Source organism: Phoenix dactylifera, chromosome 2 (assembly GCF_051530095.1).
Source record: "Phoenix dactylifera cultivar Ajwa chromosome 2, Ajwa_hap1_PhDact_Kaust_v1.1, whole genome shotgun sequence".
Classification (NCBI taxonomy): Eukaryota; Viridiplantae; Streptophyta; class Magnoliopsida; order Arecales; family Arecaceae; genus Phoenix; species Phoenix dactylifera.
In genome coordinates, this window is record NC_143191.1 from 4,761,592 (window position 1) to 4,786,036 (window position 24,445).

The window sequence follows — 24,445 nt, forward strand, 5'->3', positions numbered from 1 at the left end:
TAATAATTTTTTGATAAATAATTTAAGCAAGCAAGAATATTGCATTTTAATAATTTTTGATCAAATACTATAGACTTGATCAAGTACATCGATATTATTGAACGCCTGCTTAAGAGTGAATATGCGAGTTGCCAAATCAAGAAACGACAAGAAGCTCCACGATGGAGGCATCTTAATTCATTTTGTATCTATGTGTCTATGATTGTGCATAGGATTCTATTCATGCAGCTGCAAGAATTGATACAAATTCGATCGAGGCATCGATTCCTTTTGAATTATGCAAACAAGATATCAATCAAAATTGTCTTATAAATTTGCCAAACATACTTGCTTTTTACCCTAACAAGAATGTGATTGCAGCAGTCTAATAGGTACAGCCCCTATTTTTAATCATCACATAAGTGGGGAAACCATCATTCTTAATTTTTGCTCCAATGCAGCCTATGGCATGGCTAGCTAATCAATTGGCTTCTTGATTTCATTCCTTGCTATGAGATATCAGAAAGTAGATCAAACACTTGATGAGGGTAGCCCATAGATCAAACATAATTCATCATTCACATTATGTCTAAAGCCATGAGTGGTGACACCCTGTCCCATACTCATTCCATAATGGGACTCATGTGGTTGAGATCCAAACTGGAGGTATTATTCTGGGAAAATTCATTTCCAACCTGATAGGTTGCAAGAATGCAATCTTCTAAAACTTGCATCTAAGAGAACCAACATTTTTTTTTTTTAACCTTTGATAGAACCAACAATTTCTTCACTGCAAAGCTTGCACTCCACCATAATATTTTTAATTAAGCTTCAAATAGTATAAGTTTCGCGATCGGATTGAAATGCCAATTATATGCGAATCAATTTAATTAATTAAATCTAAAACCTATGTCGTATGCGGCATTCTCAGATTGATAAAAGCTGATGGTATCCTATGCATTACATTTTATTTTTATAAATCTAAAGCCAACTTATTTATACATCACAAGAATACAAGAGAGTATATAGTTTCTTTTCGAAATCCCTAGGGCACAACTGATTCGTTGGGCATAACCTGAAGACTGAAGGACACTGGGAAGTAGAATAGTAGAATACACACACACACACTGGGAAGTAGAATAGTAGAATACACACACACACACACACACTATTAAGCAAGTTTTATAATAATAGAGCCCTTAAATCTAGACACAAGAACCAAATTCACAGTCTGTCTAACCTGCAATGATGCATAATATAAGAACTAATGTAGCACTGAAGGCTTAAACACAATGAAATGATAAGAGATGGTGGATTAACTTAATCCCCTCTTTGGTAGCAAATTACAAGGGTGTCAGCGGGCTAGTAGGCCTTGGCCAGGTGTGTCAATTCCACCCACTAAGGGCTGACCGACAAAATGTGGCCCAAAGATACTTGGGCCAAGCCCATTTCCAGGTTTGTCTGCAAGTAAATTGGGCCCAAACCAGCCTAAAATCATTTGTGACCCCTCATCCCCAAACAACCCCCCTCCCCAAGCCTACGCGGCCTACCACTCAGAGTACACCCTTTGGTCCGGAGAGGGAGAGCTGCCACTAGCACTCTGCGAACCGTTGTATTTTGATCTTATTGGATGTATCCATACACGCACTGTATGAAGCACCCGTTCTTAGCACGCGCGAAAAAAAAAAAAAAAAAAAATCTTTTTCTCTTGACCCCACTCTGGCATTTGGACCAAAAAAATGCTATAGGCCAGGTTTTCTTCGGGTCCAGAATTGGGCCACTTGGGTCTACTCAGCACGATGACAAACATGTAGATAAGAATTATGGGGGCTTTTTTTTGTTTTTTCATTGCTGCTGCTGCTGCTGCGCTAAAACAGATGTATCATACATTATAGATATGAATACAATAAAAAAAACTCAAAAGATAACAGGTCCAGAGTGCACTGGGTAGCTTCCTTTCGTACACCCAAAGTGTATCCCCAGAGTGGATACGAATTACGTTCACAGGTTGATTAACATACCGTCCTTTCTCTTCTTCTTTCTCCTTCCGACCATATTAACACAACCAAATCTATCAAGAGAAGCGAATCAAATAAACAGATAAATACAGAGCTGTAACGCTAAAGGAAGCATCAACCGAAATGTGGTACCCGCTTTCTCAAAACGTGCCCATGCAAATGTATCAGGACTCCATCAATTTGCATTCAAATTAAGGCCTTGTTCCTCCTAAACATTTAGTGTGACTCCACTTGAAGCTTGGCGGTGCTGCGTGTCATCAGAGTACCAGCCACCATGCTTAGAAGAGTCATACTTCTCCCCATCACCCCAGAGAGCGTAGGCCTCCTCGCCATGCACGGCGTCGTCGCCGATGATGAGTTGCTCCTCGGGCATGCGGAGCGGGATCACAACCTTGATCGAAAGGCAGATGATGGTGGTGACGAGGACGTTCCACCCGGCGATGAATAGAGCGCCGACGATCTGTTTGAGGAACTGGACGCCGCCGGGGTTGCCGTAGAAGCCGCCGCGGGAGTTGGTGACGGGGAGGAAGAGGGAGCAGAGGGTGGGCTCGGCGAAGAGGCCGGTCGAGAGGCCACCGACGAATCCGGCGACCGCGTGGGTGTGGAAGACGCCGAGGGTGTCGTCGATGTTCTGGAGGAGCTTTGAGCGCTTGTGGACGATCATCATGGTGAACCAGGGGATGCTTCCCGCCAGGACTCCCATTGCTATGGCTGCCCAGCCTTGGACCAGCCCTGGAGAGAGAGACAGAGAGAGGAAGCCAGTTTTGAAAAACTTTGTTCCAGGGAAAATGATGCATGCATGACGCAAAGAGAAATTTGCAAAAGAAAAAAAAAAATTAATCCACCAAATTTAAATCTTTTGCAGAAAATGGTTCATAAGTGATCTTGATAACCATTCATCTTTTAATAAAATGCATCATATACTGTATAATACATACATATTGTATGTATGTATATGTATGTATGTATGTATGGTAGGAGCTCCATCATGGCACATATGGGTGTGGCATATAGGTGCTCAAGATGGTGTGAAAATTGGCCTAGTGGTCAGGTCTACAGCAATCATTATTAGTGTATCAAATTGATCACAGTGCGTGTGTGGCTTGCATCATTGGTAACACGACAAATCAAAGCCGCTAGTTTGTTTTTTAGCAAGAGGTAGAGATCAAAAGGGACAAAGCATGATGAGGGGAAACTTGGTCAGAGGTTTAAGTAGGATCATTGAATGGGGTTTGATTTAGTGGTACTAACATACCGTACTAAGGTACATCAGAAAGTTTAGCTTTGTATTTACTTGAGGAAGAAAGAAAGAAACTAATTTTGTGATAAGAAAACGGAAAGAAAACAAAGTAGCAGTCAAACAGCACGGCTCTTTATTCAATATGTTTCAAAGATAAAAAGGGCAGTCAAAGGTGGAATTTTCAAAGACTAAGTAACAGATCTTTTGCAATGGAAAGCTCTTACTGTTTTTTTTCCTTAGAGACATTACAAGGCCTTTTAAGGTATTATAAAAATATTATATCGGTTAAATACTTAAAATTTGTACTAAGTTTTGAACATTGCGCAACCTCGGAATAAATGAAGCGAGCAATCTTTGAGCTATAACTTTAGCAAATTTTTCTTTGACATTTAGTGAACTAATTAAAAAATCTGGCCAAAAGAAGTGGTCATTCATTGCCTTGCTCAAGGATGAAAGTAGAATGTTTTCTCGGAAAGAGATGAAAAAAAAGTTAAGCTCACTTAATATTTAAGTAAATAAAATTATCAATCCCTACTTTCTTTTATACACATCTTTCTATTATCATAAGCTATCATGTATATAATTTCTAAAATTATTGATCTAATAAATTTATGAATATGATGCCTTTTACCATAAAATTATTAAAATTCAGCCTTACTTCTTTAATACTCCTAAAGTATAAGTTGAAATTTAAAAGAAATATGTGTAATAGTTATTATTTAGCTATTTATGGTATAAGCATCTGATTGAAATAATAATATTTTTTAAAGAAAAAGATTAATAGATAATAGGCCATACAACAAGGGATATCTCTCACCACTCACCCTGATTCCCAAGCCAGACTATTGACTTTGACTTGCTATCAAGGCGACAGTTGGCAAGAATAATTAATGGCAAGCGCAAGAGTCGAAGGGATGCATAGATTCCTTCCCTTGAAGTAAAAAAAAAAAACAAGAAAGATTGCATTGGGTGCCGTAGATGCTGGTTGGTAACTTTATGGCCAGGTCCATCTTCTAGAGACGAATCCCATTATGTTAGTCAAAAATTAACCGCCCTGAACGGAGGAAAGCTATGTGGACTAAGACCATATCGAATAGTGATATTCAAATATTGAGGACGACCGATATTACCTTGGAGGAGACTCCCAATTAGTCATTAGATAGCTTTTACATCTATTATCTACTGAAATGTTGATGCTTGTTATGTTCATTATTCCCTTTTCAATGTCTGAAAATTAAACTAATAGTGCAGCTGAATGGATGGCCAATCATATAGATGCAATATTATAGAATTCTATAACATATTTCTCTAATTCCTATGGAGGTGATTTACCCAAAAAATATGATGAACAGAAATGGCTTATAATACCTGCAGCAGGGGTAATGCATACGAGACCAGTGATCATGCCTTGCACCGCTCCGATCACCGACGGCTTCGCGAAGAATATCACGTCGAGGCACGTCCACACAAGGATGCTCATGGCAGTGCAGATGTGGGTGTTGAGCACCGCCATCGACGCGACGACGTTGGCCGAGTAGGGGTCGCCGCCGTTGAACCCCGTCCACCCCATCCACAGCAGCCCCGCTCCGGTGAGCGTCAGGAGCACATTGTTCGGCGGAAACCTCTCCCTGTCCTTCACCGATCTCGGCCCGACCTGCACCGAACCAACCAACAATAAGATCATGCGTGATGCTAAGCTAGATGTAGAGATTGGTTTGAATGGGACCGACCCAGTAGGCGGCGGTGAGACCAGCAAAGCCGGCGGAGACGTGAATGACATAGCCGCCGGCGTAGTCCATGACACCCCACTGGAAGAGGAAGCCACCACCCCAGAGGGAGAAGGCGCCGACGGTGTAGCTGAAGGTGAGCCACAAGGGAACGAAGGCCATCCAAGCCAAGATGTTCATGCGGGCGAGGAGGGAACCGCCGAGGAGGATGACGGAGATGGCGGCGAAGACGCAGTGGAAGTAGACGATGGAGGCCATGGGGTAGAAGGGCTCGGCCATGGCGGTCTCGATGGTGCCGTTGTTGTAGTAGTGGCCGGTCTCCGGGAGGACCGCCCGCTTGATGAGGAACTTCTGGCCGAGGGCGGGCTTGGCCTTCCCCCAGAAGGGGAGGAGCTTGTCGCCGAAGGACATGTTGTAAGCCCAGGTGACCCAGCAAATCCAGACGGCGGCGAAGGCGTAGAGAGCCATGAAGGCGGAATTCACCGCCCACTTCTTCTTGACGATGCTTCCGTAGAGAATTACGAGGCCCGGGATGCTTTGGATGCCGACGAGGGTGGCGCAGATCAGCTGCCATGCGTTGTCGCCCTTGTTGAGCCAGTCGGCGATGGCGGCCGACGTGTTGCCTTGGTACGCCACCGGGACGGCGTCCGCCATGGCTGCTGCGTCTATAGGATATGAGTTATGAAAGAAAAAAAAAAAGGAGGCTGAAGAGTTGAAGGACTGGAAGTATCAAACAAAGAAGGAGAAGGTTGGAGGGAGGAGGTGGAGTTGGGGTTGTACCCATATATATATGAGTGGGAGGGCGGAATATATGAGGCCAAGTAGAGGGATTCGGTTGAAGATTCCAAGTGAGGCTTCGTTAAGCCTTAGTTTTCATCTGAGACTTTCTATAACTTGTACGGCTTTCCAAGGTCGACGTCGCCTAGTTTGGTGGTTTCAAGGTGATTCGTGAATCAGAAATTTTTTTTTTTTTTGGAGTAGGGGGTTGGTGAAACATTAAACAAGATGCGCCGGCTCAGGCATGTTCTTAACAAGAATTGGGAAATGGCACTACTCCAGCTTATTCATGATACCAACTCTCACTACGACATGATCAGCATGAAGAAATTATAGTGTTTATATGAAGATTTATTCGCTGCTGCTTAGATCTCTCCCTTAGAAGAAGAATGATCTCACATATATTATTTATCTCATATATCTGGATCACAAGTCAAGCAGACTTTTTAGATCCTTCGCCTTTCTCAATACACATATAAAAACTAAGGTATTAAAATTTTTTGTTAAATTAGATTACCAAATTGTGTAGATTAACCAAAGTATTTTTTTTACCCAATTCCTTAATGATTTGAACCATTAATTTCAGCTGCAAATTATGAAAAACAGTAGATAATTAATTAGGAAGTAGACTGTTCTAACTAAACTGATCTCTCTCTTATTGAAACCGTTTTGTTGAATATTCTCAACTAGATAACTTGTGAATGGGCTGCTTATACCTACCCATGAAAAAAACTATATATAAAAAAATAAAGCTACTGAATAAGGAGGAATAGACTTCCAAGATTCAGATCAAATTCTATCTTTTGAATTCACCTTCCTTCGCTGTTGGATCATCGACTTCATGATCTCAAAGTGTTCTAAAAGCGACCAATGGATGATGTAATGGTGGATTTAAGTTAAGGAAATGAGTCCTTGTAAAAGATACAAGTCCCCATGATTCATACTAGCCAAAGATTTTTTTTTTTTTCAGGTCCAAAAGATTCTATTTTCTGTAAAATTCAAAAATGTCTAAGAACTTTCCCTCCCAATATTATAAAGTCCAATTTGTCAATCTCTTGCCCTTCTGACTTTTTGATGCATTTCATGCCCATCCTCAATCTTCCTCTCTTTCCCACGCTATAGTATCTTGGAAAGAAAGGAAGAATTCACACCATGACCCTTTGGTATCCGCCCATGTGCTCGGATATTTTTGAGTGGAAGAGAGAATTGTCCAAGCGTTCATGCCTTCCATATTTTCCAAGTCCACCTACTGACTTTTTTCGGTTTTTCCATGTGGCTGGGCTTGAGAGACAAACATCTTATGAATGGATGGAGATGATCGATGGCGATGTCTGTTCATCATGGTAAAAAAAAAAAAAAAAGTGGAGATATTATGTGATTGCTCAAAATTTAAGTGCTTCTAAAAGAAAATCCTCAAAAGATAAAGATATTAGTGCTTGAGAAAATTTACTCTCTTCCACTACCACATGTTCCTTTCAACCCTAGCTCTCTTGCTCCTTCCAGGTTTATCTTTAAATTCAGATTTTAAAGGTCCAGAGGAACTACTAAAAAGAATAGAAAAGAGTTGGCTACTAATAGAACATGTAATTTTAGCTTTTAAGAAAAACGTCCTCAATAAAAAGGAAAAAAAAAAAAATCATCTCTTGCTCCGATAATAGTATTATTGGTAATTCCACTAATCCCCAAGAAAGATGCTATACAGTATGAACAATCCATCTATAATATTATGTAATGTTTAGGTCACAAGTACAATAAACATGAAGCTGTGATTCAAACTTCGATTCATCAATAAAAAGTGCACAATCCGATTCAAAGCCGAACTCATTTGCTAATTGGTTTAGCTTTGAAGATGTTAACTTGGTGCATAATTTCCTATTAGATGTTAAGCTTCCTTTAAAAAAAAACAAAATATATTATAGACACATCATCTTATTAGCATCAATTAGAATGTAAGTTGACATAAAATTGTTGTAGTAATCCTTAAGGCTAATAAAAATTTGAGTTGCCTCCATGATACATCAGGGAGCAATAGAAAGCGAAAGCATGTATATACTAACCACATAAACTACATTAGAAAAATATATCTGTATAATATACTAAAGAATGGAGTATAAAAATATAAATGCATTGGTGTAAGACAAGGAATTTGATTAATAATCCACTGCTTAATGTAGTGCGTCGACAGGCCGTGCTCTCGAACACGATGATCCCACGATTGAAAAGATTATAGAAGCAAACCTTGTAAAGAATCCTATCTTGTTTGGCTGATCCAAGACCCAAGCATTTGACTTGAAGAAAGTGATGCTGCGAGGACAATGTAAAATTTCTTTGTTAAATGAGTGCTAATCAACTGCATTGCATTAGAATATTCTCTTAAGTTTTTAAAGATTTTTGAACAACTAATGCGGACAAGTGACAAGAACATGACGATGTTTAATTATCCGTGCAGCTTTGGTGAATCCCCGTACTTATCAAGGCCACCAATTAGTAAAAGTTTGACCCATGGGAACCATAAACTTCCATTGAAGACATTACCATCCCTTCCACACCAGCCCACGGAACACGTAGCTAAGCTTAGATCCTGAAGATACGGGAATATGGCCAATTGCAAGAGAGTGCGTGCTTGTATCTTTGAAGGAAGAGTAGCTTTGGTATCTAAGAAAGTTATATAAAATGGACCAATCTTACTCTAGCTCCTATGCTTTCAAATTAATATGATTGGGAGAATCATAAATATATCCCATACTCAATAATGAAAACCATGAACATGCTATGTGAGCTGGTTTTATGCCAATTGTTCTTCAATCGTAGCTTTTGCTTCTAGGAAGAAAATACCATAAAGAAAAATCTATGTGAAATCATCGGTACTAGGAATTGAATGAAATATGAAAGACTTAAAATTGTGACATCATTATGACATAAGAATGATTTGGACTAGAATTTTGTCAGTCGCAAGATCCCTACATTTACTTCGTTCCTTCTAATTGAGGTATAATAGCACTTTTATATCTAAATCTACCAAGGCTTGCAGCAATGCTACTAGAATATTAGGATGCATTGGCCAGCTACAAGTGGTTGGAAAACAACTCAACAATCATGTCCAATCTAGAGGGAAGTTGTTTAAATTAGATTGGATCGAAAAATCTTACCGGTTTTGAATATGCAATGGATTTGAACCACAAAGTTTTTTTAATCTTTATTTAAATCATCTCAAATTGACCTGAGACTAATATATATAAAAATCTAAATCATCAATTTGTGTTATTTATATCAAATCCTAAAGGTTGACCATAACATCTACCCTTTGTTTATTGATAATTTACATAATATGCTTACGATGTAGTTAGATGGGCAACCGATACATGTTTATCATGATCCATATTTGAACTTTGTTTGATCCAAAATTAGAATTAAAATCAGAGTTCAGTTTTCCGATCCAATTCGATTTGGAATATACAAATCATTGGCCAATCGAACCCACTTGCAAACGTAGCTACATGGACCCAGTGCATCTTTGGAATTAAGCACTAAACCGGGTTTTTAATGCAATAAATGGAGGTATTGCAGAGGTCTTATTGCCTATTTTCTTCCAACAACCCAAGGAAAACCTCAACCAAAGTACATTGATACATGAAAATTATTTTTCCACCAAGTGATAGCATCGGCAAAGAAAAGATTTGAGGGAAACAATAATATTTTAATTCGAGCCAACTTGGATGATATCATGATATTGCTGGAAGAAGCTTCATAGCATCTGCCTCCATGGAAGTTCGGGACAAAGTCTACAAACTAGTTAATAGGAATAAATTGCCGTATTCCATGAAGTGTTGGACCAGTTCACAGCCGCTTTTTTTTTGCAGGTGACGCCATTTCACATCTAGTCTTTTTGAGCAGTTATGGTTGACCTTCATATTTAGAGCTTGATGTGACTTTTATGAGTAAGACGTGGTTTGGTTACTCATGGCAAAAGATGGGTGCCAACGAAATTTTATGAAGTTCAGTGGCCAAAATCCAGAGGGACAACTTTAAATCTTCTATCACCATACATACATACATACATACATGTATACACACACACACACACACACACAAAAGTTCTTGCAAAATTCAAAATGAAATGATCTGATGTTTATCTTAAAACTATGCACACAAGATTGAAAGGTGCTATGTGGTAATCATATGAACTATTCTAATGACTGGAAAAAAAGGTGTGCATAGTACTCACGATCTAATGAGCTGATAGGATGTGTTGTTTCAACCCTTCAATCACAATAACCTTGATCAAGCTTTTGGAAGTAGGCTCTGTAGAGTAACTACAAACAGAAGACAATAGTGGATAAAATATTTTGCTCTCTGCAGCAAATTAGAAAATATTAGGCAACGAGTCTGCTAACCATCTTTTAAACATCTCTCGAGAGTGTAACATAGTTCGGTCTACTCTAGGAACTTAGTTTAGCCTAACCCTAATCAAGCTTTAAACAAGGTTTTCTAGCGTCTAAAATTTTCCATGTTGCTAAAGGGAAGTAGCTTGCATCTTGTTGATGAAATGGATATCTAGCTTGCTCATGCATGAGGTTCGACTGGCAAATCCTTCTACAACGATGAATGACTGTTCTGCCTTCAAGAAAATAATTCAAATCTCCTGAATGAGGTGAATGCATATATAGCCTCATGCATGGGATGCGAGCAACAAAAACAAGTAGATGTCCATCTTGTCTCTCCTATTACAAGTATCCAATCTTACATCTATAACTAAATTATAAATCAATGAAAGAAATCATAAATATCACCGAGGACCAAACTTAACCACAAATGCACCAGGTGGCGCTATTAAAGATTTATATGGACACCATGTCACCACAAATTCATAAAGCTCTTAACAATTTTAAAAAAACAATTTAACAAAAATGCCAAAACCCCAATTCAGTCCAGGTCTTGCCATCTAGGTTAAGCACAATCTAACCATATAATAGCTATTTGTTCGATTAATGAAAACATAGCACATCAATGGATTCAAATTCATCAAAACCATCTCCAAAATCATATCATCCCGCAAGGAACAGAATGGAAGCAGCTTGACATGATCCTTGACAGAACTGGGTAGACAACAGAACGTGACACTCGGCTCACACCGAATACCGGGTTTGTAGCTCACACGACCCTTCGCTCCTATAGTTCTAATTGATTTGCTTTTATTTTGGGATCAGGCATCATGGCCCAGGTTGTCTTCTTCAATAAATAAACGAGGAGATCCGGCATAAGGAATCCAATAATATAACACGAGGGTCCGGAGTGATGGATTTCAAAGCTGGAGAAATTGGATTCCCAAATACCAAGGGAGGAGGCATCATAGATTAAAGTAAGCTAATGCATCTTTGGCTGTTGTCACTTCCTAAAATGAGGTGGAGGATGAGAAAATGAAAAGGAATAAGAAATGAGTCGTAAGAGGACCTGTACACCCAGTCAGCTTTGTCATGCTTTAATCAAGAGTCAACTTGCAATGCTATCCATGGTTCGTCGTACAGTTCCGGCTCGGTACCCATAGAGAGGCATACCAACACTCGGTACGTCGAAAAAATTTCGTGCCATATCATAAAGACATAGTGCTAGTGTAGCACTGATATGAGATCAGGTACCGAGACGACAAACCTTGATACTAACTATCAATAAGCTTAGCCTTCGACCATATTGCGAAGCCTGCAGCTATTCCAAACTCTCAAACCCAGCACAGGGCTGAACATTTGCAGTCGAGGCTCAATGTTCATTTGTATGACCTGTTTCTGTGTTGCAGCCACAGTAGTTTATTGAACATCATGAAATAACTCTGTTAACAAAGACAAAAATGGGTAGAACAAGAGTAAAAGAATATATCCTCACATTCAGAAGCAATGGTATCATCTTATTGATTCCATCATGTTTATAGCAGTATGCAGTAAGACTGGAATTACCAACATCCCCTATGATTTTCTTAAGATGATCATATCTTCTGAAGTTCATTTTTTGTTGGGCATCAAGAATGATTGGTTAAGCACCAAGAAAAGTAATAGACAATTGATTTTGTTATTTATGAAATAATGCCCAAAACCAACAATCTGTTATCAACAAGCTTACGGATGATCAGATGAATGGACAAGCCTATACCTATTCCTTGAACATCGTAGCAAATTTCAACCTGCGTAGTTCACAATCGGGCCTGAGAAAAAATTTAAAACCCTCATCATTAATGCTAAGGCCACCTCTGCATCAGCAAAGTTCACTGTGACCCGGCATCAATTCCTGGCGATATACCCAAATTCCTCAGGGCTTGCCGTGCAGTCACTCAGATCTCATGGGTGAAAAGCATGCTAGAGAATATGACCTAACTACAAACAATCATTGCAATATAAGTTAGAGCATTTTATGATCAATTAATCTTCATTAATCTTCATCAACTCTACAGTATAATGTACCCAAATCATTATGGGAAATGAGAACCACTTATAGTTTATATCAAGTTGTCTCCTCTTTTTAAATTTTGGCTCAAGTAACTTGATCAGCACAGGTTACTAGATGAAACATAATTTGATTGTGGTAATAATTTAATAAGATCCAACTTCCTCTTCTTTCCTTTATATCATGTTTAACAAGTTTAAGCCTTGTAAGACTAAGCAATGGTTTTCTTCAAAATCTGAGTCCAATTTCTAGGTCTCAGAAATTTTGTACTCACCCCAGCTAAAATTGAAACAAGAATACCCCTTAGGGAAGACCGAGCGTAAAAGAATAAAGCTATCAATTGTGCAGCCAGCAGTCTTAAGGAATCGAACAGGCGTAGCTTGTTAGGCTATCAAGCTTCTTCAATGAAATGCCCCCCAAACTATACCCTTACCTCTTGAGCACATGGATGCGAGGCCCAAAATGAGATGCACAATAAGACCTGCCAAAATGACTGAGAATTAGTCTCTTACTACATCATAAAGCAAACTCCCCAATCTGACATTCAACCACTGTGATGTTCAAGGGTCTGGAGAAGTGAATTTCCTCCTTTGATAAGTGTTCGGGCACCTTTGTAAATATATCTACTTCTTTGATGCATGCACCCACCTTAGTTAAGTTCTTTTTCTTCTCTCCCTGTTTAAGGAGGAAGCAGGAGTACTGTATTAAATAAAAGCAGGAATATATTTATCAAGTTCCCTGGAATAAATTACCTATATTCAAATATTTGTGGAACCCTAGACAAACTTAGAATCTCCTCTTCCCAAGAGGAGCGTGACTGCTGCAGGAACTCCCAGTTCTATAGTTCCTTTCCTGTGCATGCTACATACCAATAATCATGAAGAAAGAGAATAAAATGGACAAGAGTGTTGTTGCTCAATTATGCGCTCAGACCTCAAGCCAGCGTCTCTCTCAAATTGAGCTAAGCTATAGTACAGTTCCTGGACTTCTATTGAGACAGCAGGATACATGGTCCAGTTCGATGGATCTACAGTCTAGAAAAGTGTCCAAGACACCTGTCAGCTTGGTAGGTTTCATGCCCACTAATAAAGGGCAGGGCCCAATATGTGCCTAGAACATGGCAAACTCACTTGACCCAGTCAACTAACAACAAACTTGATCCGAATCGGGTCCAGACAGTCAGGAAACCAGCCATAACCTACTTGCTCCCTTGTCAGACCCAAACTACATACCATGTTAGCACACAAGTGCCCAGGCGCACAACAGCAGTGCGCCTGTTGTACGACTCAAAAGGTCCTTTCAGCAACCACATAGCCACAGTGTGCCTTGAGATGCACATTGCGCCCTTTGTTCTGCCACTCACATGAGATGCATGCTGCTGACATGAGTGGTTTTTGGCAAAATTCCCCACGTTGGGGTTCAAATCCAACATCATGTTTAGAAAATTATTCAGTCAGTGAACTATGTGGATCCTTGTCAAGACCAGGAAAGAATGAATGCTAAAGACATTTCAATTTAGAAAATTATTTTGACCAAAATGCCCTTAAAACCAACAATTACGTAATTCATAGTTGCATAATATATTGTTTGATTAAAATTTGGGTTGCTGTATATGCATTTATAATTTGAGGAGATACGAAACTAAATGAAAGTGTAAGCACTTGATGTAACCTGATCATGCATCTAAACAATTATTTATTTAATATTATATACTAACCTGTACGAATCCAAGGTCAAGCAGCAAACAACAGAACATCGTAGCACTTTCTCACAAAATAGCTTCATGTTATCAAGAAGATACCATCCTGAAATGGGGAAAAGGTAAATAAAGAAAGAAAGAAAAAATCTAAGTTATATATCTGACCATGCAGATTAACTCAGAAAAGACGAATGCATTATTTTCATCTGTGGCGAACAATTAAAGGAATCCTCACATCTCTAACTGAAAATTTGTCCTTTATATTCAATGGAGGCTGCACCCATTGAGATGTATACGTAGGAAGTGTTCCATATTCCCCATCAGATATAATTTCATCTGCACGGACAGTTACCAGATCAAGTCATATACAAAGAAATGTAACAATACCTTAATCAGACATTTGCCATCAAGAAACACTTTATCAGCTTCGGAAAGAGTGCTTACAAACCTAAAGCTTGCAAACGTACCCTGTGCGTAACAAATGACTGCAAGAAAAGAAAACAAAGTTTACTATTTCTCATTCATGCATGCATAACCACTTATTAGATGTTCACGACTCAAGACAGCAAGATACTAGAATGAGCATATTTGAATTCATCCAGAAAAGTTATTATCATTCATCTGATCTCTTACATTGATCTATATTACAAACCTTAAATTAGGTTCATAGAAGTTTTGCCAATGATTAAAAATTTTCCTGGTCCCTCTAAATTATTTCTAAATGTAAAAGATTATAAGCAACGTTCAGGATTCCTCTTAAGTATGTGTTTTTTATAAACAAAAAGTGACTTGTATAAACACAGAATAAATGAGCATAGTAAACTGTGAACCTGCCATGCTGAAGGCATGTATTCACGGTACAAGAGCTTTTCCCCTTCCTTATTTAAAGTTTTCGAGTCCATTTTCCTCTCTGAACACCATTTTCCAAATGCCCTATTGCACGTAAATTAGGAATATCATATTAGATACCTGATACATCAAAGCTTACTAAGAAATATGGAATATGTCCCATTCATAAAATTAAGTGACAGCGAATCTCTCTTTCTGGAATTTCAATGCAGTAATGTATTGGTTTCCAGCAGTGATAATATTAGCATGAGCTACTCCAAGATCACATGCACAACACTAGTTTTTCAATAACTTGTTATTTTAACTTCACTTGATGTATCATAGAACTTGGCAGCCAATGCAACAGCATAGTGCTTTAATAGCATCGTGCTAACAGGTGAATACGTAGATATGTTGATCTGGAATTTACTTTAACAATTCATAATGTTGATAAGAATCAACAAGATATATCCGACATAACTGAAGTGGCATACAAGACTTCAACTTGAACAAAGAAAAAAAAAAGCAAGTATGCTCTTGAGAGCAAGAAACTGAGGTATAACCATTTTACACAATAATAAGAGATGATATAAATGGGAAATCCTTTCAACAATGATGAATAAGGGCCACTAAAATAGAGCGTGTTAATAATTATAGAGATGCTTACATAAAGATTTCTCTATCATATATCTTGTTAATAGCTAGAATTCATAAAGCATGACAAAGATGTGTTTTTGTCTTCATACAATACATAAAACATAAATTCAGGAGTAAGCCAAACCCCAGTTCCATTCTGAAACAATTTCTTTTGCTTGTTTTGAAACTTTTCCAAATAATTCAGACAAAGATGCAAACTCTTGCAACACAATTGACTTGCAAGAAGGAAGAAAATGTAGATGCTTCACATTATAATGAGGCTGAGTGATGCCAAAACTAAACGATTTGATAATACACAAAGGGGAACGAATGAAAAAATGGTACATGAATTGACAAAAGACATCATATTATCAATGGAAAAGAAAAGGAACCAATTCTCATGAAACCTTTGCTATTAGTAAGCTAATCTGATATTCATGATATGTTTAATATCAGCAACTGATTTCTAATAGATTGCATTAAATTTGTCAGGTAATAAAAACTACTCTGCTAGATTTTTCAAAAACAAAAATAAATTATTTTCTTAATTAGAAACTAGTGTCAAGATATAACACACATGGACTTTAAAATTATATTAAGCAAGATTTAGTTTAAAAATTTGAATCTTACCTTATGAACTTTTGCTCGCTGAATTGGTATTTTCAAATGTTAAAATTGGCAATAGAATGGTATATGGTATGTTAATAGGCCTATTTATGTGTTTTGGCAGTCAAATTAACCAGTTCAAAAACAAGTAGCATGTAAATAAGTCAAATCCCCTTATGGCACCACTTTTAAACACTAGGACATAAAAATGACCAGGTTGGAACACATCTCAACTGAAACATATCATGCAGATCAAAAACTAGTTAACACTAAATCCTTGAAGGGTAAAGTTCTTCCACAATACATAACCACGAAGGACAAAAATTAAACATATCTAGCTTGTGACCAAAATAAGGTTCACCATACCGTACCAGTTCAATACCGGTACAAAGAGCGTACCGACACTCCATACAATGAACGGGCCCATACAGTAGTACCATACTGACACAGTGATAGTGTGGCACCGGTATGGGGGCCAGTTCTAAGACGGTGTACCTTGGTTCCAATACTTTTTCTTTTAATTTTGAACTTGTATCCCAACTTCTTGTTCAGCCTGTTGTACAAATAAAGCATATACCCAAGGCCATAGGAGCAGATTGGAATATATTGGTTAAAGTAATAAGGGAAAAAATAATCATTATCAACACTTCCAAGTGCCAGCTTACGCTATGCCAGTGCCCGCACCTTGCACATGTCAGAAGGGCACCTACTTAATCTTTTTCCAAAAAAGTTATATTTAACTAAAAAAGCTATTAAGTGTTGTTTCTAAATCTTGGATCAGTATGTGTTACAGGAATATGCTCAGTAAGTTGTACTGTTTTTACAACGTAAGAGAAGTGGACCTCAATATGAGCAAATTTACATCATGAGCTAACCTCTGTGCATCATTTCCTGAGGTTCCAGCTCCAAAAATGGTTGCTTTTGTAGCTAAAACCAACACAGGTTGCGTTTGTAAGAGCTTGTAGATCTCTTGAACAACAGCTTCTGCCACATTTTGAAGGGATAGGTTCTTCCTGCATAACAATCGATATTGGAAGACCAACAGCAAAAAATAAAGTTGCTAGGGATTCAAATGAGAGAATAAGAGTCTCATATTATGCATATGCAAGAGATGCAGGGGTGCTGGAAAGAGAAAGAAATTTAGTTTAGGAAGGATGCCAGTAAACTTCTATGTGATATCTGATAAAGTGTGAGGATAACTGAGTTCAGGAAAAAAGAAAAGTCAGGTGCTTGCATAACTCGTAAACTTATCACTTAAGCTGAGAAGGGTGTGCATTAACCTCACATTTTATATTAAAACATTTCATAATTTGTGTGAAATCATGTGATAACAAACTAGTGCATACAGAATTAACAATCTGCCAGGCATAAATCCTTAGACCTAAAACCCAAAATATGACAACATCACACAAATTTTACCCAGGTTGAATGCATACCCTAGAGCCAAAAAAATAATAAATAAATCAAGTTATATTACCTCAATCTTGAACTAGGCATCCTAACCCCACTTCCGCCCATAATTTATTTATAGATCACAAAATGTGAGGGTTTTCTTTTTATACGAGTTCGTTATGACTTAGGAGGTTTCATGCAATACTATTTTACCAATTAAAAGTTCAATGCTAAGATCACTAGTTTCTATATCAAGGGTTATATCTATATAACTTAATAAAAAGGATACTTCCATAAAATTATAAGTCTGTAAGCAGGCTATAAGGAAAATATTATCTGACAAGGTTAATGAATAAATAAATGTGAAGTTTATGTATAACTGCAAAGTGTCGCAGAGACATGCAACACTCTACTCAAAAATAAACTGGACGGTGTAATTATAAAACATTTAGGGGGAAAGGAACAGGGTGTTTTCTTTAGACAATCGGGTTTCACAGCTCACAGGCAAGTCCAACCACAACCATTGTGTTATTTATATTGGTAAACATATTTTTGAATCTCAGGCATGCATAGACATTTTGGTGCAATGATCTGAGAGATTACTACTTTTGTACACTTTCCCTACAACCTTAAACTGGCATGGAATTTTTCACAAGAGAATTTTGCAAAGGATGGCATGAATATTACGAGTTCATACAAATACAGCTTTAAGCATATTTACCTTTTACTACCACCTATAGGCATGGGTTGACAAGCTCGATCTATCCAATAAAAGGCACCAATGCTGAAAACCCATAAAAAGGCATCAGATTCAAGTCAACTTCTGTTATGAGCAAATAAAAGTATTTTCAAATGAAAAGAGAATAAGGTACAACCAGGGACAAATGAAAAGAGGATGATGTACAAACAGGGAAGAAAACAGAATCCTGGAGAACTGAAAAATCCATCAACTCCATCATACTTGACCAAAAATCCACCTAGATTTCCATCCACTTCTCCTCCTTCATAGGCCCTTAGCCTAGATTCCCCCTCCTTTGCTGCCCTTTAGCTCTGATCTGCCTTCCTTCACCTCCTCCATCTCCCCCTCAATAGTCCTAGACTCTGTTATGGGAGCAATTATAACTGATCCCTATTACACACCCCTAACTGACCTGTTTAACCCAACCCATTTGGTTTACAGGACATCTACAGGTCCAGCAAACTTGACCACTAGAGAACCAAGTTCAAGTTGAAGATTCCAACTCATCAACTTACAATAATATATCTTATATATTATAAGTATTATATATTTATATTATATAGCACAAGTTTTTATCGAAATTCTTATACTCTAATCCCCATTCAGTTCCCTAAGCTTGTCCCAATTTTTCCTCCACCTCACTTCCATGTCTCTTTCCTATACCTCTCCTCTCCTCCACTAGACTCTCTCTGTTCCTCACATCTCTCTCCTACATCCTCCCCTCTCCTCTACTCTCTCCCCTTCTCTCTTCCTCTCCCTCCTCATCCTTTTAATCCGCCCTCCGCCAAATCAAGCCATGTTAATACACAACCAAATAAGGATACTCCATCATTGGATCCAACTCTTAGATGCAAATTTTATTGACCCATCACCAAATCCAGCTACCTTAACGTTGTCCATGCATAATCCAATAATCCTACCACCATAAATCTGAGTAGCATACTTTTGCTAGTTTCCAATAACCCCTTGATCTAGCGATTAAATTGTGTTGTCTTCCTCCCTAGTTAACATTGGACAAGTAAATGGGTCAAATCCAAGCTTAGTAGCTGACTTTTCTACCTACGATAATGCACCCACTACAAAATTTTCCTAAGAATCTTGAATCTATACATGTTTCCTAGGTGCTTCCTTATTAAAATTGCTCCTAAAATATCTACTTCCTTGCACCCGCACCTACTCCCGAATTCTAACAACTAATGATCCGAGACAATCAACTATACCCAAATCAGGTTGAATCAACCATAGTTGACCCATTGGCAAATTAGTCAAGTATTGACCATGACCATTTGGACTTGCTATAGAATCTTGACCCAACCTTACCCATTGCCATCATTTTAGATTTGTTGCCTTCGACTTGGATAGCCATTGCATCATCAAGACCAAGAGTTAGCACTATAGCCAAAATGTCGAACTTGTTCACCTCCAACAAGGGTAGTTAGGTAGTTCTCCCTTCCTCTCTTCCTTCCTCCCCTACCCCATCCCACCAACATTATTAAACTTAAACAAGTTAAGTGAGCTTAATCTCAGCTCGATTAACTTTTCAAGCTTGAAGGAGCCAAGTTCAAGCTAGCTCGACAATGTAAGAGCCAAGCTTGAGATACGCTTTCTCAACTTGCCGCCAGCTCAAGATGACTCTTTTTAATTCAAGCCAAGCTCGAGCAAAACCTAGCTTGCTTGTGTTCGGCTTGTTTACACCCCTACAAGGAAGAGAAGGGATAAAGTGACATGCGAGGAGGCATGACACTACAAGGGTTGAAACCTCAAACCAATTCTGACTGAGCTCCACATTAACTAAACCATTATATATAATTTGATGAGGGGGTCACATCAAAAATCAAAATATGGAGACTGCTGAACAAAACTAATTCATTAAGCATTATTTGAGGTCCTACCGATATCAAGACAAGCATAGGAGTACAATATTTAACTTTAATATAATGTAAACCAATGTTAATTGTTGAAATTGAGGAATATGCTCAGTATCTACCCTTCACATATTGTTCTCCCATATGATAGAAGAAATCATGATTTATTCACATTGCATAACTACATATAGTCTATGTAGTATAGCTATATGATGTCCCCATCTCAAACATATTTTTATATCTAATTGTGAATTCAACTATGAGTCCTATGCCAGCAAACATTGCTCATGAATGAAAATCTAGAATAAATTAAAGGATTGTTTAAAAGAAAAAAAGGTAGCTGACTGATCATAGTTAAGGAGAATTCTGAAATGATTCACATAGATGGCCCTTAGAGATTGAAGAAACCTTCTTCATTTGGTTACTTTTGTAGTTCCAAACTTTCAATACTCACACTTAGTAAGCAGCAGTTAATTACTATAAACACAAACATCTACAATGAATATTGCTATCATAGTTATAGTTTTTGGTAAGCAGCAACATAATAGTAATACATAACTCGAAAATGAAAAGGATTTTTTATGTGAGAGGAATGCACATGCTAAGGTAAGGTCATGAGGGTAACTGAACATGAATACTGTTACCTAGTCATCTTGCAAGCAGAAATGAAAAGTTCTTGGCAATGAAGGAAGACCTGTCTATCATAAGAAAATGGAGACCGACACCAAGAGCTTCACTTTCCCTTTGCAAGTGAAAATGCATTGCCTGTAAAATTAAACAATGTTTTTGGAAATTAGTAAAATTAAACAATGTTTTGGGAATCAATTCAGCCATCTCATTCAACTGGAAATCAACCGTGAAGAAACCAGTCTAATACATACCATAACCATCAAAACTTCTATTTCAAGAACTATATTTTCTAGAGATGCATGTTGTAATCATAATTGTCTAATATATGTCAATACGGCTAGTATTCTAATGAGTAAGGAACACACTTACCTTGAGAGCGGCCAAAAATTCAAAGCTGCTGTAACAACGGATATACAGGAAGCGTCTCATGCAAGCTAAGAATAATTCATCATCACATAGGCACATCTGTGTAATTTCAGTGGCATCATACTTCTGATATTCTCCATTGTCTTCCCAATAGGTACTGTTGGCTGATTCTGTGAAATATTAAGCTGAAATTTCAGTGTGCTAGGGATGCTACAACTCAATACTAATTAACTTAAAAGTACTTCGCACAGCTAACTTGCAAAATGAAATGATCATTTGTTTCATTTGGGGCATGATGATATAGGCAGGGACCACTTTAAGGAGCAATGCGTGGCTAAAGGATTCATTCAAACTTATAAATCTAAGTCTTGAGACTTCATCACAAGCAAGAAAAGTCATCTGACTGACAGGATATAAGGTTTGATTAAGGTATATCTCTTTCTGATATGTAACCACTTTCAAGAACCATAGCTGCTTTTGCAGACTTGCAGTTACTCGTATAACAGAAAAAAAGTTATCTAATTCAATGTTTGGACCTTTCCTGAGCCCCATAAGAGCATGGTCCTCAAGTGAGTAACAAATAACTACTAATCATTTAGCTATCAACACCAAAGACAACTATCATTTGTGACTTACAACTTGGATTTACCAAACGATGACTTTGACTTTTTACTCCAATTATTGACATATTAACCTCCATTTCAGAGCTAGATTCACCTTTCTATCTAAGATTTAATATCCGAAGCACTTCCCACGCTTTTTAATAGCTCCCCAAAGCAAACCTCCATTGCATTGCACTCATCAAAACAACCAACAGCTGAGTTCACCAAAAATCTATCAGAAGAAGTGAATGCAATGCAAATCCTTCTTCATTCCTACTGTCATTAAAATAGACATTGCAGTTTCTAATTCGTAAGTAACAAAGTCACTGCTTTTAAGCACAAACCGATACTTCTATCTTCCTATCTCTCAGTCCATCATAGATGCTGCATAATTGGAACAATTCGACGTCATATTTCCTAGGATTCCATAACATGAACATTCTCCGCTACCCGACTAACTAAAAGAAGCATAGAAAAGCGAAATTTCTTACTGTAAGCTTCCATTATACGATGCTTCAAGATCTGGGAGAGCCGAAGCACATCGAAGCGGCAATCCAGATCGAAGTACATCACCATCCGCTCCAACCCTCCAAAACGTATCCCCTTCCACTCCTCGGGAAGGATGCAGTGGACAGCGGCCTGGGAGAAGCCATGAGAACGGATCTCAGTGTCAAATAGGAATAATTAAAAACAAGGAAATCAAAAGAAGGGGAACGAGGGAAGGGGATTTACGTGCAATAGAATTTGGGATTTGGCGGAGGGAGAAGGGCCTGCGATCTCGACGACGTTGCCGACGCGGAGGGGGACGCGGTGGAGGGGAGGGAGGAGGAGGAAGGGGCGCTCCGTGAGAACCCTAGCGAGCATCGCCTTGGCGGTCTCGTCGCCATGGATCCACCCTCGGGGGTTTTCCTCCATTCTATTCTATTATTCTGCTAGTTTTGGCATCATGCTTTCACGGGAGTTGAGGTATTACATTTACTTTGAACTAAAGCCAGCAGAGCGCTTGCCGACTTTGGCTTAAACTATCTTCCGCTCGCGCGTGATTTCTCTTCGCTTGGCGGCTTGCTGGTACGGAAAGGAATAGTATTTGATAACCTTGATCAGTCTTCGAGTAACTTTTATGAAGGTTTCAATCCAGGTATGCGAGTTCATTCTCATATCCGAAAGATTTTTGACAGCCAGAAAAAATCTAGGACTCTTACTTAGTAGTTTTTATGCTTTTTTAAGTGACTTTTTGTCACCTAAAAGCTTTTAATCTCTGATTTTCTTAAGAGTAATTTTGATGACAATGTAAAAGAGAATGGTTTACCAAATGGTGCCAAATTTGTGATCGAAAATTGTAGGTCAACTTTTGTGGTTGTGGATGGATGTCATCCATTTGATACTACGGTGCTATTGGTAGAGATACGAGTTGCATGGGAGGATCTAGCATAAGTAGACACTGTATCGGGAGCGTCAAATATAATTTTGGAAGAGGATTTTAAAATTATGATCTCATGGATATTAGGTCAATTCTATGGAATATCTAGAGACTGTAATCAAAAGAAGGTCATGCATTGTAATAAAGATAATCTAGTCTTGACATATGGATTAATTCAGGGAATAATACATCTCCAACGGTTGTAAGTTCAAAGGATTTCTATGCAAATATGAATATTCCATGAACTACTTTGCGTTTTTTTTGTTTGCCTCTATTTTGCAGTATATGTATTTGAATATTCTTCTTTTAGCTTGCATTATTTTGGATGGATGCATGATGCCAAGTAAACATTTATATTTTAATGGTACAATTCGATTTCGTCAAATTTGTCCATTTTGTAAGATGTGTGGGGTTTTGCATGTGATCTTAGTAGTAGTTTTTATGATGCTAGCGATGGATAAACTATTCTAATGCTAGTCAAACTTTTTAATCCAAGCAACGTTTACTGTAGTCAAAAAATATAATAGTTGTAGCTATGAAATATGAAAGCATCTCACTCAATATGATTCTCCATGATAAGAGGGAATTATCACAACTTTTACATTTGTTGCCAAACAAGTTAGATCAATTAATTATGGAGTTGCCAAGTCAATAGTTATAGGTCCACTAAACTTTCTATTTGAGAGATAAGCACTCCAAAGCATTTTTCTTAAAATATAACCTTATGGTCCATGTGTTATGTTAAAATAAAAAATTATGTAACCACAGTCTAACACCTAATTGTACCTTCATGTTACTCTAGACACCCACCTCTCTAATAAAAAAATAAAAATAAAAGTAAATAAAGATAAAAAAATATTTCAACGAGTTAGAAAACATTTATCATAAGAGTGATCAATGAAACCACACAAATTTTATTAAATAAATTGAGAATAGGTGATTATTACTATATTTATAAAGATGCAAAAAAAAAGTATAACTTCAACATGCGATGGTTGACTACCTTAGCAGCTTGCGGAACATTCATTCTACATACTGCACTTCCTTGAGAACTCCTCTACACCTATTCTACTTATAGAATCTCTGATTTTAACCAGTGGCAATCTTAATTATAGGAAAAGAGTCCATTTGACTTTGGTCCATTGTGAAGGATTACATAAGGGAGGTATCTAAAATTTCATTTTTCTAGAGCCAATGACCAATTTAAAATCTTTAGACTGGAAGCTTGATAACAGATCCTCACACACTTCATTATTGATTGGTACTTAGAATAATTGTACAATCCAAGACCCGTTCAATTCAAGCAATTCAATATATCCCTAAATTATAACATTTGCGCTAGCTAATCAATCAAGACCCTGTAGTATTAAGTACAATTGGTATATTTTTCTATCAAAAAAAAAAAAATAAGTAATAAAACTGTGCGTACGGAAAGTAGTAGTAACACATAACAAAATTTATGGACGTTCATCATTAACATGCAACGGAA

The 24,445-nt window shown here is 37.8% G+C and overlaps 2 protein-coding genes across 9 annotated transcripts; both read right to left on the minus strand.

Moving 5' to 3' along the window:
- Positions 1 to 1,790: 1,790 nt before the first annotated feature.
- On the minus strand, positions 1,791 to 5,624 carry LOC103702670 (ammonium transporter 3 member 2-like). Of its 2 annotated transcripts, XR_015974996.2 has the most exons (4): positions 4,968 to 5,624; positions 4,606 to 4,891; positions 2,130 to 2,729; positions 1,791 to 2,050 (listed from the first exon to the last, which is right to left on the minus strand). XR_015974996.2 is itself a non-coding variant. In XM_008785188.6 (3 exons), exons 1-3 carry the CDS (start codon positions 5,616 to 5,618, stop codon positions 2,206 to 2,208), a joined length of 1,461 nt encoding a protein of 486 aa, XP_008783410.3. In that variant the 5' UTR covers positions 5,619 to 5,624; the 3' UTR covers positions 1,791 to 2,205. The 2 variants fall into 2 exon arrangements, 1 of the variants encoding a protein (XP_008783410.3); XM_008785188.6 differs by having other exon boundaries at positions 1,791 to 2,729.
- Positions 5,625 to 7,850: 2,226 nt separating this feature from the next.
- Positions 7,851 to 22,484, minus strand: XRCC2 (homolog of X-ray repair cross complementing 2 (XRCC2)). 7 transcript variants are annotated; one of them, XR_015974999.2, is made up of 12 exons: positions 22,269 to 22,484; positions 22,028 to 22,175; positions 20,938 to 21,104; positions 20,633 to 20,703; positions 18,056 to 18,118; positions 16,818 to 16,955; positions 14,703 to 14,805; positions 14,321 to 14,357; positions 14,108 to 14,208; positions 13,891 to 13,978; positions 9,967 to 10,054; positions 7,851 to 8,045 (listed from the first exon to the last, which is right to left on the minus strand). XR_015974999.2 is itself a non-coding variant. In XM_088715070.2 (10 exons), exons 1-10 carry the CDS (start codon positions 22,449 to 22,451, stop codon positions 13,955 to 13,957), a joined length of 1,035 nt encoding a protein of 344 aa, XP_088571196.2. In that variant the 5' UTR covers positions 22,452 to 22,484; the 3' UTR covers positions 12,326 to 13,954. The 7 variants fall into 7 exon arrangements, 2 of the variants coding, with proteins under 2 accessions (XP_088571196.2, XP_089784801.1); XR_016399101.1 differs by lacking the exon at positions 9,967 to 10,054 and adding an exon at positions 12,607 to 12,654; XR_015975000.2 differs by lacking the exon at positions 9,967 to 10,054.
- Between the last annotated feature and the right edge of the window lie 1,961 nt (positions 22,485 to 24,445).

Bases quoted from the DNA above. Each gene is read 5' to 3' on its own strand.
- LOC103702670 (XM_008785188.6), bottom strand. From the start codon at position 5,618: ATGGCGGACGCCGTCCCGGTGGCGTACCAAGGCAACACGTCGGCCGCC. The intron at 4,892-4,967 runs GTCGGTCCCATT...GGTTCGGTGCAG, and splicing joins GTCTCACCGCCGCCTACTGG to GTCGGGCCGAGATCGGTGAA. The intron at 2,730-4,605 runs GTATTATAAGCC...CTCTCTCTCCAG, and splicing joins ATGCATTACCCCTGCTGCAG to GGCTGGTCCAAGGCTGGGCA.
- XRCC2 (XM_088715070.2), bottom strand. From the start codon at position 22,451: ATGGAGGAAAACCCCCGAGGGTGGATCCATGGCGACGAGACCGCCAAG. The intron at 14,806-16,817 runs GTTAGCTCATGA...TACGTGCAATAG, and splicing joins TCAGGAAATGATGCACAGAG to GGCATTTGGAAAATGGTGTT. The intron at 14,358-14,702 runs GTTCACAGTTTA...CTTTTCTTGCAG, and splicing joins ACATGCCTTCAGCATGGCAG to TCATTTGTTACGCACAGGGT.